This window comes from Lepidochelys olivacea (assembly GCF_965140295.1).
Source record: "Lepidochelys olivacea isolate rLepOli2 genome assembly, chromosome: 11".
NCBI classification, from domain to species: Eukaryota; Metazoa; Chordata; order Testudines; family Cheloniidae; genus Lepidochelys; species Lepidochelys olivacea.
Genome location: NC_140421.1, coordinates 52,737,541 through 52,757,006, shown reverse-complemented (window position 1 = coordinate 52,757,006; position 19,466 = coordinate 52,737,541). Strand labels below are relative to the sequence as shown.

At 40.6% G+C, this 19,466-nt stretch overlaps 2 protein-coding genes across 5 annotated transcripts in view; one reads left to right on the top strand and one right to left on the bottom strand.

Annotated features, from left to right (window-relative positions):
• The window catches only part of HIBCH (3-hydroxyisobutyryl-CoA hydrolase), an 88,678-nt gene extending 77,660 nt beyond the window's left edge, over positions 1 to 11,018 (top strand). Inside the window, exons 12-14 of one of the 2 annotated variants that reach the window (XM_084643729.1) lie at positions 1,302 to 1,421; positions 2,539 to 2,572; positions 8,013 to 11,018. In XM_084643729.1, the coding sequence (XP_084499855.1) occupies positions 1,302 to 1,421; positions 2,539 to 2,572; positions 8,013 to 8,128 (270 nt within the window). In that variant the 3' untranslated portion in view covers positions 8,129 to 11,018. The remainder of the gene's footprint in view (positions 1 to 1,301; positions 1,422 to 2,538; positions 2,573 to 8,012) is intronic. The other variant, XM_084643730.1, reaches the window with a different exon arrangement.
• Positions 2,642 to 19,466, bottom strand: part of LOC311528556 (small membrane A-kinase anchor protein) — a 74,659-nt gene continuing 57,834 nt past the window's right edge. The window contains exon 4 of one of the 3 annotated variants that reach the window (XR_014713632.1): positions 2,642 to 2,909. Coding sequence is in view for 1 of the 3 variants with exons in the window: in XM_084643731.1 (XP_084499857.1) it covers positions 15,791 to 16,054 (264 nt within the window). In the remaining 2 variants the exon portion in view is untranslated. Of the gene's footprint in view, positions 2,910 to 11,003; positions 16,220 to 19,466 lie in introns of those variants that run through there. The other 2 variants (XM_084643731.1, XR_014713633.1) reach the window with 2 other exon arrangements.

Below are 19,466 nucleotides of genomic sequence, written 5' to 3'. Positions count from 1 at the left end.
GTTCTTATTAATCACCTATTTGTCATAATTAAAAAATAGAATTCTTGTTTACATTCCTTTCTCTAAGGAAATTTTTGGAGCTCAGTTCTAATTCCTTAACTATGTTTTTTCATCCATCTGGCACGTGGTCTGTTTTTAATTGAAAGGTTTCAGAGTAGCAGCTGTGTTAGTCTGTATTCGCAAAAAGAAAAGGAGTACTTGTGGCACCTTAGACTAACAAATTTATTTGAGCATAAGCTTTCGTGAAGTGAGCTGTAGCTCACGAAAGCTTATGCTCAAATAAATTGGTTAGTCTCTAAGGTGCCACAAGTACTCCTTTTTTAATTGAAAGTTATTCATGAGTGATAGGCTTCTGGCAATTATTTTTTATTTAAATTAAAAAGACACTATCTTTTTTTTTAGTGGCAGTAGTGCATACCAATTATCTGGTCTTTACAAATAAGTATAAGGAGAAATGCATGTTTTTAAACTCAAATGTTGGGCCAACTCACATATTCCCAAATTATTCTGATCATTGCACTAAACGAAACTTAAATACTGTATCCATAGCTTACCTGCAAGATCTCTTGTAGCTGTAGATGATGCAAATAATGATCAGAATTTTAGAAGTTTTTTTAACTTGTGCCTGTAATTCTTAAATGTGTAATAGTTCATACTGAACTGATATAAAAGGCCAAATTCTGCTCTAATTTACCCTTGTATGAATCAAGAAGTCCACTGACAAATCAAATTAGTCGAGATTTGAGCCCCAGTCCTGCAAACTACTCCTTGGGGGTGGAATATGTGCCTGCATAGAACTCAGATAACAATGAGCGTCTGCCTGGGCACAGGGGTCCTTGTGTGGAGTAGGTTGCTGGTTTAGTGCCTGAGCCCTGTCTTCACAGGATAGACTTCTGTTCTCCATTGAAAGAGGGGCTGTAGTACTGAGAAACAATGCACAAGAGAAAAATAAAAGATTAAGAAACAGCAGGGGCAATTTTGAGGCCACTTGGAAGCCTGCTAGAGATCAATGGGATTTCAGTGCTATTTTTATATGCCATAGATAAGAGCTTAGGGAAGGGGGAATAACAGAGATTTTTGGGCAAATTAACATGATTTCATAACACAGCATGGCAGAGGTGGGTTACGTAGAGGTGGAGAGGATCGGGCAGTTAAGCTTAGGAGGATGGAAGTGCTAGACTATTGCCAAGTGTTGTTTTATATTGTTACACCTGTAATAAAATAACCTTTTGTCTTCATTTTTGAAAACCATTTAACCAAAAATCTAATAGAGAAAAAATGAAGTTTAATGTCTTCCACAGACAATTAATAAAATGTCACCTACGTCCTTAAAAATGACTTTGAGACAGCTTAGAGAAGGCGCTTCCATGAACTTGCAAGATGTATTAACTATGGAATACAGACTGAGCCAGGCATGCATGGTAAGAAAAAAATATGGTACATTTGCCCCTTCCAGACATAATAAGCTGGTTGCCCACTTTTGCAATTCCATACTAATTATATCAACAAATATAGCTGACAAATATATAACTGTCAGTATCTTAGTGGTGTCTTTGTTCAAAATGACAGTTGCCATTTGTATGCCTGCTTGTGCAACTGGAAGGAAAGGTAGCCAGCAAAACAAGGTTATAGGCGGGACAGTGGTTTACGAAGAAACATATGGTGAAGCTACAACCTGGAGAATTAAACAATAAGTCGCGTTCAGTACGTAGCTTGGTGAAGTAGTTCTGGCGCAGCAGCCTAGTTGTCTGACTGAAACCCTGTAAGATTCCTGACCGGAAGCCTGCTTTGTTCATTTAGTCACTTTTTGTCATATAAAATATTAAATGACATAAAAATATTATTTTTGAATGGATAGTTTTGTTTAAGATAGACCTTGGAAATGTGTGGCATGCCTCATTCATACTGAAAATATTGTTACTCCTTTCCTCAAATGAGTACTGTCACTCCATTTCTAATAAAATGTGATCAAGATTTGATAGAACATAATTATTTAACTGAAAAGTGTGATAAGCATGCATAGTACATCAAAAACCAATGAAGACAAGGGCTCTGCCTTGAGGAGTTTACAGTCTAAAGACCAATCCTGTAAGCCCCCATTGTGTGGAACTCCCATACAATGGAAAATCAATGAGATGTGCCTTGGGAGGATGATGTGACCATAATTCAGTCAGCCACAGTGCATAGGACAGCAGTTCAAATGTTAGAGGAGGTTTGGAGCTAAGGTAGTAAGATGGATCAGTATAGGAAGATTTTGGATGGGAGGAGAGCACTTGGTGGATTGACTCAGAAGGTTGTTCCAAACATAGAGTGTAGCATGAAAGAAGGTGCAAAAGCCAGAATTAAGGAAAGAGAGAAGGGAGCAGTTAGGTGAGAACATCCAGAGCAGTGTAATAAGAGTAAGAGAAAAAGACGAGTGCAGTGGAAGGGAAGTTGGGTAGAGGCTTGGGTAGCATGGACTTGATGCAAAAGCAAGGAGCCCCCAATGAAAAGGGGTGAAATGGAATGTATTGTTTTACATGTTTCTTTGTCTTTCAGAGTGGCCATGACTTCTATGAAGGTGTTCGAGCAGGTAAGCATGCACACCAGAAAGATCACTTAAAGTTAATAGTGGGTAAAACACATTGCTTTATTGCTCATTTGTAGATATAAGTAAACGTGCAGCAGTTTGTTTTTACAGTAATATCCAGTATCATCATCTTAGAGAATATGGTCAGTACATTAATTTATCCTGCTCATTGTATTCCCTCCATGCAGGCATAGATTGCCAACTGGCCTGTTGTCATTCTGTAACACGATAGAAAAAGGCTTTCTTGTTAATGTAAAGTATTTTCAGTGTTTTGTAGACATGTTCCCCTTGCACCATTAACTGCTAGTACAGCACCATGAAAACATGTGCACCAGGTCATCTGAAAGAAACAAGATATATCCAGTGTGGGCAATAATAAGCAATGACGATGTGACGCATGATCTACCATCTCTCATGCATTCAGTTCGGTTCTGGTGTCAGCCAGAGTGCTAGGCAGTCAGACAGCTCTAAAGTGATTCACAAAATCAAAAGGTAAAGTTAGTAACACATACGTTGGTTGTTTCAGGGTGGAAGCACATTCATTAGCACAGGAACTATTTTTGGCAAATGTCTCATATATTATCATTACCTATATCTTACCATGGAAAACATTCCTGGGTACTGTGGCAAAGTTCCTCCTCTACCTTGGTGGGTCTTGTGCTTATTGGCGGATTTGCTCGCCTTGGAGATTCACAGCAGCCCTCAGTTTGGCCGTTTTCGTGAACCCACCGTCCAGGTCTGACCAGGAGTTGGGAGGATTTGGGGGGAACCCGGGCCCGCCCTCTACTCCGGGTTCTAGCCCAGGGTCCTGTGGAATGTAGCTGTCTAGAGTGCCTCCTGGAACAGCTGTGCGACAGCTACAACTCCCTGGGCTACTTCCCCATGGCCTCCTCCCAACACCTTCTTTATCCTCACCACAGGATCTTCCTCCTGGTGTCTGATAATGCTTATACTCCTCAGTTCTCCAGCAGTCCGCGTTCTCACTCTCAGCTCCTAGCGCCTCTTGCTCCCAGCTCCTCACACGCGCACCACAAATCGAAGTGAGCTCCTTTTTAAACCCAGGTGCCCTGATTAGCCTGCCTTAATTGATTCTTGCAGCTTCTTGATTGGCTGCAGGTGTTCTAATCAGCCTGTCTTAATTGTTTCCAGAAGGTTCCTGATTGTTCTAGAAACTTCCCTGTCACATTACCCAGGGGAAAGGGACCTGCTTAACCTGGGGCTAATATATCTGTTTTCTATGACTATCCTGTAGCCATCTGGCCCGACCCTGTCACAGTACATAAACTTTTGAATTTTTTAAACCATTTCTCAGTATTAGGTAGGCAGGAAAGGAAGTGGCAGCAAACAGCAGGGCTTTTGTCTATTGGATTGATCTGGGAGTCAGACTAAGGTTCTCTCCCCAGCTCTACCATTGAGTCACTATGTGACCTTGTGCAAGCCTCTCAATTTCCCCATCTGTAAAATGGGACTCGGTGGTTATTTAAGAGCTGATGCACTTAGCACAGCATGAGACACTGATGGAGATGGTTTCCTAAAGAGATTACAGTGTAAGACAGCAGATCTAGTTAAGACTGAGAGACCCAGATGAGATTTTAATTCAGAATTTATTTAATTCATTTAAATATTATTTCCTTTTCTCTAATAATCCTTATCTACCTTTGTAAAGCAAATTTAAGCTCTGTGGATTAAGGGTGTGAAGTATTAAGTATTAATAAAGAAACCTCAGGCCATATCTATCAAAGAACAGGTATGGCATCATTGTGCTAGCAAACAAGAGAAGGAAACATGCACAATTTAAAAGATGCAGTTCCTAGAATATGTTCTAAATCTACGGGAAAATATGCACAATCACTGAGATATATCTGTATGGAAAATGGCAGTCCTCACTCAAAGGCCACGAGAGAGAGAGTCAAGCAGCAGATGTGATTCTCATTTGTAATGCACAAGGTCATTAAAATCATCTGGGAAGTGGGCAGAGGACAGAGACAGATTGCTTGCCATACTGTTCAAGATAATCAAACAGACCACTGATTAAGAAACAAGCATCAAGAGGCAACAGCTGGGAAACTTCCATTGGCTGCATAGTATTTCTTTCTTGTGTGTGTTATAGCACGATTATATGATTAGAATAGGCCTACAGGTAATAGAAAATATTCAAATTTCATTGTGCAATATATAATTGGCAATTTTATCAGTTGTTCTTGAATCATTTTTGACCCCAAGCTGCCCCCTACTCGCACTGATTAGTACCTTACTCTGTGAATAATCTCCCTGAAATCACTAAGACCACTTGTCAGATAAGGTGCTTATTTAATGTGAGAAAGGGTGGCAGAAACTGGCCCTTAAAGATGAACGGTAATATTTTATTTTTTTCATATATATGCACACTCACCCAAATCATTGACAGTTTGATCTTTCAAGGTGCTGAGCACCCTCAACTCCCATGAAGATGCTCAGCACCTCACAGGATCAAGCCCTACTTTAATAATATGTGGATTTAAAAATTAGAACAATATTTAAGTGGTTGCCATTAAAAGACAGCATTTGCCAAGTTATCACAGAGGGGTATCATAGATAACAAAGCTTTGCCCTATATGGGAAAAAAAAATTCGAAGGCATCGGGTGGCAAATGTGATTAGTTGCAATAGCACAGGTAGCTAGGCAGAAATGTATGTCTGCAATTTTCAAAGCAATGTTTAGGTCTGGCTTTTACTGGTTTCACATCTCCGCCACTGCAAATGGTTGCAGTGCTGCTACTTTCCATCCTGGAGAACAGACATTCTTCTAACATAAGGCTCCTCCTGAGAAGTGCTGAGCAGATGTGCAAATCCCATTAAAGCCAATGCAAGTTTCAAGTGCTAATCACCTCTTAACAGCAGTCTGTAATCAAATGCATGAGAGTCGGAAGAACTTGGTCTTTGGAGGTCAGATATTTACTAGTATTAAAAGTGGAGTTCATGTTAAATCAATGTTAACTTAATAACAAGTCATGAACTTGCCTTAAATCAACTGCGGAAGTCTCCCAACTTTCTCATCTGTTCATGTTTGACAACAACACTTCCCTCCCCATATCAAGCCAGATGAAAACATTCTGTTTCTTGAGTCATTTTAATGGATACTATTTGAGAACATTTTAACAACCCAGATTCTGTGATTATGGAATGTTTGGCTTCCATTGAAGAAGGCAAACTGTGGCTACTTGGACAAAGATTTAGAAAGGCAAAGCCCTGGGGTCAAAGGTCTTTCAGAAATCTGGCCTATGAAACAACGCAGCATATTGCTAACTGGCAATCAGCTGCATCAACAAGCAAGGGAAGAAAAAAGTATGTTTAGGATGAACAGGGTCAGTTGTGATATGTCAGGCAGTCCTCAGGGTTTTGAAACTATCCTGAAAAGGAAAGTGCTAGTTTTAAGCATAAGAAAAGGAGCTTCCTGCTAGTTTTTGTCTCCTGTTTACTGGATGAAACCTAGCTTGTGCATATAGCCTCCATTATCTCCAAGGGCAGAGGCTGTAGGGAAACAAGTTCTGCGACCCTAACTCCTTAGCCGGCCAAGTCATATTTGGTTTCAGCTGTGCTTGAAGATGTCGATAAGTAACCCTGTTAAAATTCCAGCCACGTTAAGTGTGGTCACTGAACCTATCACATTCCTTTCGGGTCTAATTTAACCTGCCTCCTAAAGGACAAGAGAGTGAACATATTTGCTACAGCGGCAGATCTAGGGTCTCTGGGGGTGGCACTAGCCCTCCCCTCTTCAATAAATATATGACTAGATGCTCAAAGTGTATAATACTTATTAAGCTACATGTCCTGAGACTTCATGGATTGAGGTCCAGGCAGGACCGTTATGATTATGTATTTTGATCTCCAATATAACACAGGCCATAGATGTAAATAAGGAGAATGGTTTAACTGCACAGTTATGTAAAGGACGGGAAGTTTTCTGTGCAACACACAGAACAGGTTGTTGTGAGTCTGGCTTGAATGTTCTAGAGGCAGGAGGTGGAAACTGAACCAGCACACACTTTGAATTTTAACAGCAGAATGATTGATTTGTCTTTCTCCCCTAGAAACAGCAGCATAGCTCCTTCATTCAAACCCATACAGTAGATTACCCTCTTATGCAAATTAAAATTCCGGTAGCCATAATATTGACCTTTGAGGAACAAGGGTCAAAGGCTTTCTGCCCACTATCTAATGCGTTCATGACTGGTGCTTAAAATAAAGAAAGCCCAAGTCAATATGATCAGAGTAAAACTAAAGAACATCTTTTCTTTTCATCTGAATACATTTTTTAAATTTAAATGTGGAGGGCTTTTATTTTTCACTAATATATTTAGTCAAATCATTGAGCTACATAATCAGACCTTTAAGAGTTCCCTGAAATTGTATACAGAGGCATCAAAGAACCTTCTTGAAATTCCATTCAGATTTTTTTCCACACCATATAATACTGTTTATTGTTCCTTTCTGATGGGGGCAGTCTCTTGCTGGTCATGTAAAAGTCTCTTCTACTGACATATCAATTAGCTCATCTCCAGCTACATGTAAGAGATCCACATGGAATTTAAGTTTATTATTTTGCCTTCTCTTTTTTCCTAACTAAGATCCATTTCTTCTCCTGGTCTGTTGGGAATGGATCTCTGCATCATATTTTCTTGTGTTATATTTTTGCATATAGCCCATTCATTACTGACTTTTAAATACAGCATTGGGGGTATATTCCAGTATTGTGCAGAATATACATATTACAATGGTAATTCTTCAGAGAAATTTTATGTCTCTCTCTCTCTCTCTCTTCAGAGAAATTATATGTCTTCTCTCTCTCTCTTTCTCAATAGCTGTATATAGCTACTGTTGATTTTCCTATGAGGATATCCTGCCATATTGTTTTCCCCATTATTATTATATTAGTTTATATGACATTCCCATAGGAATCTGAATGTCTACCCTCTACAGTCTTCAAAATTGAGATTCTACATGAGGATTTAATCATTCTTTTTTTAACTGAAGCATCCTACATAGAGCCCTATACCTACATCCAACCTCCAGGAGGTGAGCTGTATATGTTAGGATTGAGCAACAGGTCTACAATAAATGACTGGTTAGAGGCTTGCTTGATAATAGTATCGGTCATCACTCATAGTTTGTGAATGCTATATTGGATGGGGTCATTATGGGGATTTCTGGAGCAATAAAATATTCTCAGTGCCATGCAACTCAAGGGTGTGACTGTTCAGTGAACATTCATAAAAGGGTAAAAAGTTAAGCCGTTACTGAAGCCAAATACACTGTACTGCAAATACACTGTACTGCATATTGATTTTACTCCTAATATATACTAAATATAGCAACAGTATAATCTACTGTCTTGATGTGATCTGAAGACCTCTTGATTGAGAAAATTCACTAATAACTTCACCTTTTTCTACTTTACCTGATAGTGCTGATTGACAAAGACCAAGTTCCAAAGTGGAAGCCAGCTACCTTAGAAGAAGTAACAGATGAATTTGTGGAAAATTGCTTTAAGTCACTGGGAAACAGCGATCTCAAATTATAATGATGGTGTACAAGCCTATCAAGGTTGTATTCATCTGTATAATTCTAGGATAGAAAAATTAATAATGATGCAGAGACTTTGATGAAGGAGGTATGGTAACACTCTTGTGTCTAATCTGCTTGAGATGCACAGTCCGTAGCTTTTACTGCGTCTGTAGTACCATAAGGAGAAAACTGAATCAGGGGAATAAACTACTTTAAGAAAAAGCCTTTTAGTAATTGCTATTATGTAATAAAGAACATTTTGATTTTGGAGACATCTGTTAGTTTAGTGGGGCGATGCTGAGGCGGCGGCCTGGTTCAGTGAATAATGTATTGGTCTGGGAGTCAGGAGATCTGGGTATTCCAAGGTCTACCACTGATCCACTACATTGGTTCTGTGCCTCAGTTTCTCCTTTATAAAGTATAGATAAAAATATTTAACTTCATAAAGCACTCAGAGCTACAGCTGAAAATGCTGTGTATGTATACACACACACACTCTAAGTGCTTGGTAGTGGGTAGTATTTTCAATAATATCAAAGTAAACAGACAATTCTAATAACTTCTTGGGTTGACAACAAGAAGTTGCTATGCTACTGATTTAGCATCAGGTCAGTATTATGACCTAGTATTTGATAGAACTTCATTGTCTGGAATGGCAAGCCAGTTTTACAGATGAAATTGCCAGCCAACCTAGCGTATGAGTAGTATTTTACAGAGCTGACCAGTTTTAACTGTATTTTTAATACAACTGCCATTTACCACACTTTAGGTTATTTTTACAGTTTAATCTCTATAAAGATAACTCTGCATAACAAGGAATTTACCTTAACTTGATAAATCACTAGTGAACTTTCCCTGGTTTTGTGATGACAGTTGAATTCAGTGGTGGAATAATTGCCTCTAAGTGTGGTGAACATTGAGGGCCAAATTCACTGTGTCAGCAGCTGCAGCTCTGTTAACTTTAGTCATGCACAGATGAACTTGACAATGCATGTCTGCAGTTTAGCTGTACTGACCAATAAGCAATAAATCTGTCACTACTTCACAGGTGTAGAAGGGTCACATGCAGCCTAACAAGGAAGATCTATTGCATGGGGGCAAGGGCAGGATTTGTGGAGGCAATGAAGGGGGTGCACACCCCTAAATGGTGCATGCTTAGAGCATGTGAGCAGAGGGACTGGAGAATACATTGCTACAAGGATCCTCAAGTCCAGTGGTTTTCAACCTTTTTTCATTTACAGACCCCTACAAAATTTCAAATGGAGGTGTGGAGCCCTTTGGAAAACTTAGACATAGTCTGCAGACCCCCAGGGGTCATGGACCACAAGTTGAAAACCACTGACCTAGTCCATTCCCTCAACTAGTGGATGTGGGGAATGTATGGGTAGGCTTAGAAGCCTATTCCAGTCCTTAGCCTGAAGTATCAGCTGTAGAATGGCTCTGCTCCTGTTGCACATACAGGTTCTACTGAGTTCTCCCCTGCTTAGCCCAGTTTCCAGGGCTGGATGCAAAGGAAATGATACAATGTAAACTAAGTGGCAGGAAAACCAAGTCTGCTGGCCAGGCCCAGTGGCTAGTGCACTTCTTGTCTGCAACAGCCACTGGAAAAAAAGCTGAAAGTAAAAATTGGAAAGACTCTAACCAAACCATTATTAAAAATGACTGAGAACTGCTGTCTGGCTGCAACATTCATGCTCCAGAGCTCATATGTAATTTTCACTTTCTTAACAAAAAGTAAAACGGGAGTTTAAGTTTCCCATATTTAAGAGCTTGATTAGAAAGCCCCTGTCAGTGCTGCTAAAGCTGCAGCTAGTTTGACTATTTCAACTTGATAATAGAAAATGGGTGCAGAGGAGAAGGAAGGGGGAAAAAGGACCAGGAAACTTTTTTTAAACCATCTAATAAAAAAACCCTCCTCAAATGTGCATTAAAGACAGCTGTTCCATCTCAGGCTTCTGCTCATGTTAATAATGCCCTGAAGTTCCACAAATAACAAAAGCCAATGGATGTAATTATATCCTTATTATGTACAGTTAACATTTCCACGATTCTGTAGGTCGTACATGGCCACTGGTCTATGTTCTGTTTGTTCAAAATGGAGACTGCTTTTTCTAGTTAGTTTGACAGGTTAAACTTCAGCGACTCTTTTTCCAGTTATTTCGATGGCAATAGAAGAGGTCATCACAAATGTAAGTTTTTGACTCCTCTGAAGACTCTAGTCAAGAGGAGGAAAATGAGCTGAAAGGGGAAGAGCTTTTATTCAAACAAATGTGTTCAGTAATTGGCACCGCCAAAATAAAATAGAATGACGAAGCAGAAAGAGACCGCAGAATTGTTTACAAGGTGCTCAAAGGCGTGCAGCAATTAGCCCTACACGGTACGTAATTTAGGCAGCTAGTTGACCTGTAATCTCTTGGTGCAAATAATTAAGGGAGAGAAAGAGAAAAGCACTGGTGTCTTGACTGTTCACTAATAGCTCCTCTACTCAGTGGTCTCGCCTTTAACGTGCAGTGGTAAAATTTCAGTCCAGCTGCCAGTTATTAATGGTAAAATTTTCAAAAGTGCATGAGTACCAAGACACTTTTGAAGCTTTTATTCTTAAACAAAAAAACTTTAAAAATGATTATAAGCTCTGAAGTAACGAGGTAAGTTCTCATTTACTCAGCAAAATTCTGTTTGTTCCATTATTCTTGTGCAAAATGTAATAGTCATCCATTATGTGTTTAATAAACGAGGCCAAGAGTTTGAGTTCCTTGAGGCAGGAATCTTGCCTTCTCTGCTTGCAAAGTACATAGCACACTGCTGGCATTGCAAGATTTTATGTGTGTAAATTAATATACTAAGAACGGGATGTAATGTGTATTTTAATCAAATAAAAACCTTACAAGCAATTAATTACAACTTAATTTTATTCAGTTAAGAAAATGTTTTCACAAAAATATTGTAAAAATATATGGTCATATTAGAGTTTAGATCCAGCTCTGTCATGCTGCTGAAATGTCAGTTTTACAAAGTTGTGCTGTAGTTAGGTTTTGAACCAAAAGTAGAGCATCAAGCAAGGCAGATAACATGCATTAGCGAGATACAACTGTCACTGTTTTATGGGCAGTCTCATGGACATTGTATAAAGTATAGTATAACTAATTAAAAAGAATCCATAAATGTTTTTCCAAAACATGCGTGCCTGTCATGTGAGTCCTTCAGTATACAATCTCAAATGAAAAAGCTAGTTGCAACTTTTGTTGTAGAGCCACTGTTGCATCTCTATCATAAAAATTATACTACCATTAAAAACAAACTAATATTGAGTGGGTATTGTGTAGTTTCATTTAAGATATGATTTAGGTAAAGTCCTGTAGCAATATCCTTACCAAAAATACTGCAAAATTCTGGGAGGTTACTTTAGAATACTGTCCTGTGGTCTTAAGGATACAGGCATCATTTGCAAAGGTCAGCGTCCTAGAAAACTTAAATGGATAAAAAGTCAAATGGTTTTCCTGCTATGCAGCTGTGTACACGGCTGTCCTTAGTGCTCCTGAGCCTATTTTCCAACTGCTCTGTGCTTGCCTGAAGTGATAATGTCTTAGGCCTGGTCTGCCCGGGGTGGGGGGGTGGGGTGTCGATCTAAGTTACGCAACTTCTGCTACGTGAACAACATAGCTGAAGTCGACATACTTAGATCTACTCACTGCGTGAGTCAATGGCTGCTGCTTCCCTGTTGACTCTGCCTGCGCGCCTCGCGGCGGCCAAGTACAGGAGTCGATGGGAGAGTGCTCGGGGGGTCGATCAATCACGTCTAGTGATAAATCGACCCCAGCTGGATCAATTGCTGCACACTGATCCAGCTGGTAGTATAGACAAACCCTTAGAAAGTGGTGTTCCTGTCAGACACTGCTAGAGTAGCACTCTGGGTTATATGAGAGCGCTGTGAATTGTCAGGAAGTAGTGGGGGAGAACAGGTTTGGAAATCACAGGAGGAGATTCAGATATGGAAAGGATTAGCAGTAGGAGACAATTTTAGTAGGGGGCCTATTGTAAGTGGTATGTGTAGGTAGAGTGTAGTTCACAGCATCTGTAAAGTTAAGTATTCCACTAGCTCTGTGTCATACACTGTTTACCTTCAGCTGGGTAATTTTCTCCTTTGGTTCTTGTGCATTTAACATGGTTTCTGATGGACGGGTGTGGGTGCTGTGATTCAGCTACAAGTCGAATGCCTGGGTGTCTTGTGCAGGGAAAGGTGCAATTCAGCAACTAACCAAACTAAACCACCCTCCTGGCAGACAAGCTGCTTATCTGCTATCCCAGCGCTGGTAAGTGCCAGACCCCAAGCCAGTACAGAAAAGGAAGGAGGCAGGAAGAGGTGTTCTTCTTGCCCACGCTTCCCTGCTCCCTTTTAGCAGTGCCTTCAGCAGTGGGAGTGCATTGGCAACTTACTCTGTTGTGCCTACTGGTGCCTCATCTCCCAGCCTTTCAAAACAAAACAAAAAACCCCTTTCTCACTGAAGCCTGTTCATAGTTACCAAGAATCAGGTGGACCCAACTGGGTGGAGACAGAATAGCCCATGAGCTACTCCTTCCATCACCTCTCTCCTTAAGCCATTTGGCCTTTCCAGTTATGGGTGTAGACATAATTTATCTGTTTTCATAGATCAGCTTATTGATTAAGGAGCCCAGTAAAACAGCTGAGCATTCAAGTGCCTGGAACTCTCTCTTTGTGGCTTATAGCATGCAGTCAGGCTGCTAGGCAGAAGCATGAAAGTAGTCTCCTTCCCCCTTGTTGGCACACAGAGCAGTAGGGGGCCACCGGAAGAAGAGAAATAACGAATATATACTAATTTGTAAATGAGGACATCATTAACTAGAGCATTTTAGTAACAGATAGTGCAGCTACTTGAGCAGGAAATGAAAAGAATGTACTTAACTACAGATCTGTATAGGCAGCCTTTCCAAACTTTGTTAAACTGACACTTTATTGCCAACATCTCTGCAAAAAAGGGAACAGCACTGCAAATGGGATTCAGTTTAATATCTAAAGTAGCTCATTCCTTGGCATTTCATAACCAATGCTTAACATGCGGCTAATGGTGTTAAGAGGTTTCTTTTGACATAGGAATAAGCTTTTACTACAACACAAGCTTCATCTAGTCCTCCTGAATTGGATTTGAAGTGTAATATGAAACACAGCCTCCTACTCCTTAAACTGTAGTGCTGTTAATTTCAGATTACAGCTAAGTGTATTTTAAAAATAAATCACGAGGAAATGTCATTGGAATAGCAGATGCACAGAAGCAATGTCTATGCCATTCAGTTAATAGTGATTTAAAAAAAAAATCACTGTCTTCAGCAATGGGACAAGTTATTTTCCTGCTGTACCATACCACACATGATCTGATGCTAGGTGAGGGAGAGATTTGTTTTCCTACCTTTTCTCTTTCTTACATTGGAAGAGATTCACTTTTTAGACCGATTAACAAAACAGTAAATTAAGACAGGATTCATTTTTTTCTGGCTGATTATTCCATTTCTTTTTTAAATTCACTTCATGTTTGGAATCACCTTTTTTAGTGAGGGCACCTGTAGAGCATGGCTGAATGTACTGTACTCACTATAACTTCAGGGAGATTCAGTTAGATTTAGGTTGGACGTGGTGTATTACAGACTGTCTATTAACACAATGACCCATTTTAAAATACAGAGATGGAGAAGACGATAGTATTCAATAGAGTGGATCCAAATTGTTTTTCCTTTTCTTCAAGGGCTTGGGAAAATATTCTAAATAGCAGCACAGTGTGATCTATGGAATTAACTTCAGTGTGAATAAGATACCTTTATTTCAAGTCAGTCTTGGGCTGCGTTATTGGAAATACTCTTCCTTTATAAAATTTACTCCTGGTAAATTGTCATTTACCTGTATACACTAACCCAAAATAACTTGACTCCTTTTTCAGTTTGCTTCATAAATGTCCATATTTTCTCTGTCTCTCTCCTACATGGACAGATTGTGGCTCAATCTTAGCAGCAGCAAGAGAACTGCAGCAAGAGATGACCATTCTAATTCCCAAAAATATTACTCAAACTATCATTTTTTGTATTATTTAATAAAATTTTCAAAAATGCCTTTAACTTGCCTGGAAAAGCTGTTTTCTATTTAAAAAGTTGCAAACCCATTATCTGCCTGTTAAATTACAAGTGGAATGAATGGAAATATGCACCTACTTTACTGACTGCCTTATCTAGGCATTTTTATTATTGACAATGGATTTTGATGGAGGAGGAAACAAATGCAAAGAAACCAAACTCCTAAGAGGCATGCAGCTGGATATAGTGTTTGAGTGCAAAACTATGCTCATTGGCTTTAGGTAACATATTGCAATCGCCCATCCTCAAAATCCATTCTTGCAGCTCTTGCTTAACCTACAAGACCCCAGCTGTGTCTTGGACGGGCCAGACTACAAATCCTGTTGAAGAAGGGCACTTTCTTAATGAAGAATGTTCCCTTAATGCTTTAGCCCCTTTGGCTCTAATATAGTTTGGACCCATGGCATTTAATCATCATTTAGTCAGACTCACTATTCAATTAACAGAAAAAAGAGATGGCCCCTCACAGTAGCATGAGAAAGGCCTGCTACTCCAAATGGCATCCTGTCAGTGGTATTTCAGTACAATGCAGCATAATATTTAGATGAGATGTTCTCAGCCATTCACAGTTATACTGATTAATAAAATGAATCTTCACAGGCATATTTATTTTCCCTCACCTTTCTGGCTAAACTAAGTATCTTTGGTCTGAGTATAGTAATCATGTAACTGATTGCTACAGCAATGAATGTTGTTAACAACTTTAATTTATGCTTTTAGGGATTAGTCAATACCCTTCACCTAGTTTGCAGAGGCCAAGGCATCAGTTAAATGGTTTCATCAGGATAATTAGATTATTGGTGCCTTTAATGCGTTTCCTAGTGATGCGTTTAAGAAGGGCAGATTTAATGGCAGCATAATCCAAATGGTTGGTTTGCTACTTTTCACTGTTACAAAGCACATTGCCTTGGCTTAACAGTCAATTAGCAGTTCACACATTTAGTCAGGTCACCCTAAAAGATCAAAGGTAAATTTATGACTGAACCCCTTCCAGTTATCTATGCTATAGCTCTATAATCCTGATTCCCATTTAACAGAAGTTAGAGCATTTTATCATACGTGCAATTTCTCACGTAAGATCACAGGCAGATGCAAGGCTTACACGTTTATAAAGTAATCCATTGTCACAATAGCTTTTATGCAGCACATTAAAAAAAAAAGGCAATTTGTACCTTATCCTTAAGAATCTTTGGTGCTGATGTTGCTGCAACCATTGGGGGGTGGTTACAGTTGCAGCAGTTTTGCACATCCATTTTCCTGACATTCATTACGACCAGACTCAGCACATTACAAAGCAGATAGAACACACACAACCTATGGCAGATCACAACTGATGCTGGATTAATGGATTCTGTAGTGGTCCAGTTGCTCGTGAATAAAAGGACATTTTATGCTCCCTGACCTTCCAGACACAGTACTGTAGTTGGAGTTATGCTTAAATCACAACTGCTTTTGCTTGAACTTATTTATTTGCAATAGCACCAAACGTGAATTGTTTAACAGACAAATGGAGGCTTATTGAGAAGATAATCCTTGGAATTCAGGGCACATCACTTTCGATGAAAGGAATGTCACTATATTTGCTTTCAGTCACTGCCCATTGTTTCACAGCCTGATCAAGAATTTCACGAGAGAGACGGTGAGCATAATCCAGCACTATGGTACTTGATGAGCCTCTCTCATCCAGCTTCACTGTAATCAGTGAAGATTTCTCCCCAATGCATCCCTCACCACCTTCCCTGCTCCTCTCATCCAGGATAGTGTTTGAGCCTGGAAAAGCGTTCTTGGACTTGATGCATCCCATGGTACGTCTAAAAACGTAGCTGCAAAGGTTAGTTTAGCAGCATGTTCTGAACAATTGAAATCGTTTTCTTGATTGACGCAGAGCTTTTATTTCTTCCTGCAAGTAGTTCCAGCAACTTCGAAAGAATAAACTGTCCCTTTTGTGCCTCCTCACATCTATAGAGATCTGTCAAAATAATGTTTTGTATAATTTCAGTTTAAGAAATTACATCATTCTTAATATTGAACAACAGAGCTACAATTGGAAGCTTAATTCACCATAGCAGGTTATAAGAGAAACATTTTGCACATACTAGCACAGAGATTTATATTTGTTTTCATTTGTAAGGTCCATCGATTACAGTTAATACAACTGGGTTTTTTTTTGGACTTTTATCAAGCAGGCCTTGAAAAGTTCAATTGCCAGTTGTGAGAAGTGAATTGTAGGCTGCCTGGTGCCTGCAGAGCTTTGTTTTGTGTTTTTATATTGATTTCCCAGCCCTGATGCCTTACAGAGGTAGCCTGGCAAACACAAATGGATGTGGTGCTCTTTTCCTGATTCTGTAAATAAATACAAGTTACCTGCAGTGGCCCTGCTGCTGCTCAGGAAAGCTAACAAGACCCTAGTTTTCACTGCTGCTCTTCAGAGCCCATTGGACAGGAGGGACACTGACAATATCAGTGTCACTTTGCTGTTGCTCAAGAAAACTATGTAGAGAGGCGATCACTGGGAGGTATTCCTGGGGAAGGAAGGCCATTGTAAAATTTAAAAGCTTTGGGAAATAGAGAAGCAGCACCCAGCAGGCTGGCATAGGACGAGCGGAGACTTCTGTCCTCAACAGGCAGGACAACGCTGGAGATACAGAAAGGGAAGTGAGGAAGGAAGTGGTTGCTCTTCTTTCCGACTATCCAGAAGAGGGCTGTAAATCTATCAAACACCTCCCACACCAGCATTACCCAGTGTGGGACAGAGAATGTTCAAGGGCTACAAGCTGGATAGATGCAAACGCATGGTGGGGGCTGCTCAGCTTTCAAAAGAGGAAGTGCTGTACTAGGCAAAAGTTAATACAGCCACAAGCAAGGTTCATGGAGAGCACTCTGGCAGAAATCCCAGCACCTCTCTCGAAAGCAGGCTGGGGTGGGGGGGAAGGAAGGGGAGATGCGCTTCTCACTACAGCATTGCCCCTCTATCTGACTCGTTAGTGGGTGTCTGCCCCTGGCTTTGAAAGCACCAATACCAAGACTCAGGAGAACTTCAGAGAATTCTCGTGTATGCCGATAAGTTTACTAAGATGTGAAACAATTTCTCAGGCCATTTCCTCTGCTTTGCCTGTGCATAATCTTACGCATGTGCCTGATTTCAGTTGGCATGAACTTACTGATTGTCAGGACAGATATAATTGCCAACAAGAATAAAGAGTGCCCAACATAGAAACCAGCTGTCCCTGCAGCTTATCCCAGTGACTAGGGCCAGCCAAAGTTCAACATTTTTCTGTAATTAGTCTTAAAAGAAAACCACATGTAATCATGGCAGTGGCTTATAAAAAGCCCTGTTCATTTGTCTTATCCAGCACAGAGGAAATAGAGCAGTGTTTCCCAAACTTGGGACGCCGCTTGTTCAGGGAAAGCCCTTGGTGGACCGGGCCGGTTTGTTCACCTGCCATGTCCGCAGGTTCGGCCAATCGCGGCTCCCATTGGCCGCGGTTCACTGTGCCCGGCCAATGAGGGCTGTGGGAAGCACCAGCCAGTACGTCCCTCAGCCCACGCCACTTCCTGCAGCCCCATTGGCCGGGCACAGCGAACCGCAGCCAGTGGGAGCCGCAGTCGGCCGAACCTGTGGACGTGGCAGGTAAACAAACCAGCCGGGCCCGCCAGGGGCTTTCCCTGAACAAGCGGCATCCCAAGTTTGGAAAATACTGGAATAGAGGATCCAGTCCTGCCACTTGATCCTTGTAGGAAGATCCTTACAGCCAGAGTCCCATTTCTAAGTCATTAGGGCTCTCTCTGGGCATAAGAGTTCACTCACATGGATCAGATTACAGGACTGGAGCTCTGGTGAGATACTTTTATGATGGAAATAGGAAAAGGAGAGAAGAGTTGTCTACTCTAGTAAGAATTACACATAAAAGTTTCTTCAAGGTTTACCAGACAGGCCAGCCATTCCTTGCAGACATTGTTTTTATAGCCTATTCCATACAGGCATTTTAACAATAATTCAAGCAATTGAATTTCTGGAAAGACACATGTTGTTGGCAGCATATTTTAGAATTAGAAACTAGTCACTAAGCCTATAAACTTAAATCGTACCATCATAAAGTTTGTAATTTTACTAAACTCAGAAAAGAGCTATGAATCTCCAAAACACACTGATTACCAGAGCTTATTCATTATTAGGAAACCAAAAAGGACAAGTTGATCCCTTGGTTTCACAAGAAGAAACCATACAACCCTAAATAGGTCTATACAATTGCCACTTATACCCGTTTCCCTCATCTACACGCACTGAACAAACAGAAAATGCTTACACAGCCTACCTAGTAGCTATAAGCAAAGCAGCTTTCATACACAAGATTTACTGGGGCTACTGTTTTCAGAAAGTCATTCAAACACTTGGATAATATTAATTTTGCCTCGGAAAGAATATCTTGTACCCATCAAATTCTAATATCTACCATACAATAAAAAATACCCAATATTATGATTTCATCTGCAACTGTTTTTCTGAAGCTGAACCATGATAGAGAAAAAGAGAATTAGGTAATATTTAACTATCCAGTGTCATTGGTCACATAACATGTGAACAAGGGTGATCCAGTGGATATAGTTAAGGCTAAGTTTTTGTCACGGATATTTTTAGTAAAAGTCAACAGGTCACAAGCAATAATGAAAAATTCACGGAAGCCCGTGACCTGTCCTTGACTAAAAATAACCATGACAAAATGGGTAGCCTGGGTGGCTGGGGAGGGAAGGCGGCTGGGAGCTCCAGGGTGCCCCCTGCTGTGCCTGGGAGCTACCAAGGCCCACGTTGCATGGGAGGAGCGGGGACTGACCCAAACAGTGGGTCCCCCCCTGCCACCCTCAGCGGCTGTGAGCAGCGGGGATTCCCTCTGCCACTCCTGGTGGCCGGGGGCAGCAGGGGAGCTCTGGGGCAGGGACCCTGCAGCTTGCAGCTGACACTGGCTGAAGTCAGAGCGGTCTTTGGAAGTCACAGATTCCGTGACTTCTGTGACTAAATTGCAGCCTTAGCTACAGTATATTGGGACTTTCCAAAAGCCTTTGACAAGCTCCCTCACCACAGGTTTCAGAGTAGCAGCCGTGTTAGTCTGTATCCACAAAAAGAAAAGGAGTACTAGTGGCACCTTAGAGACTAACCAATCTATTTGAGCATGAGCTTTCGTGAGCTTATGCTCAAATAAATTGGTTAGTCTCTAAGA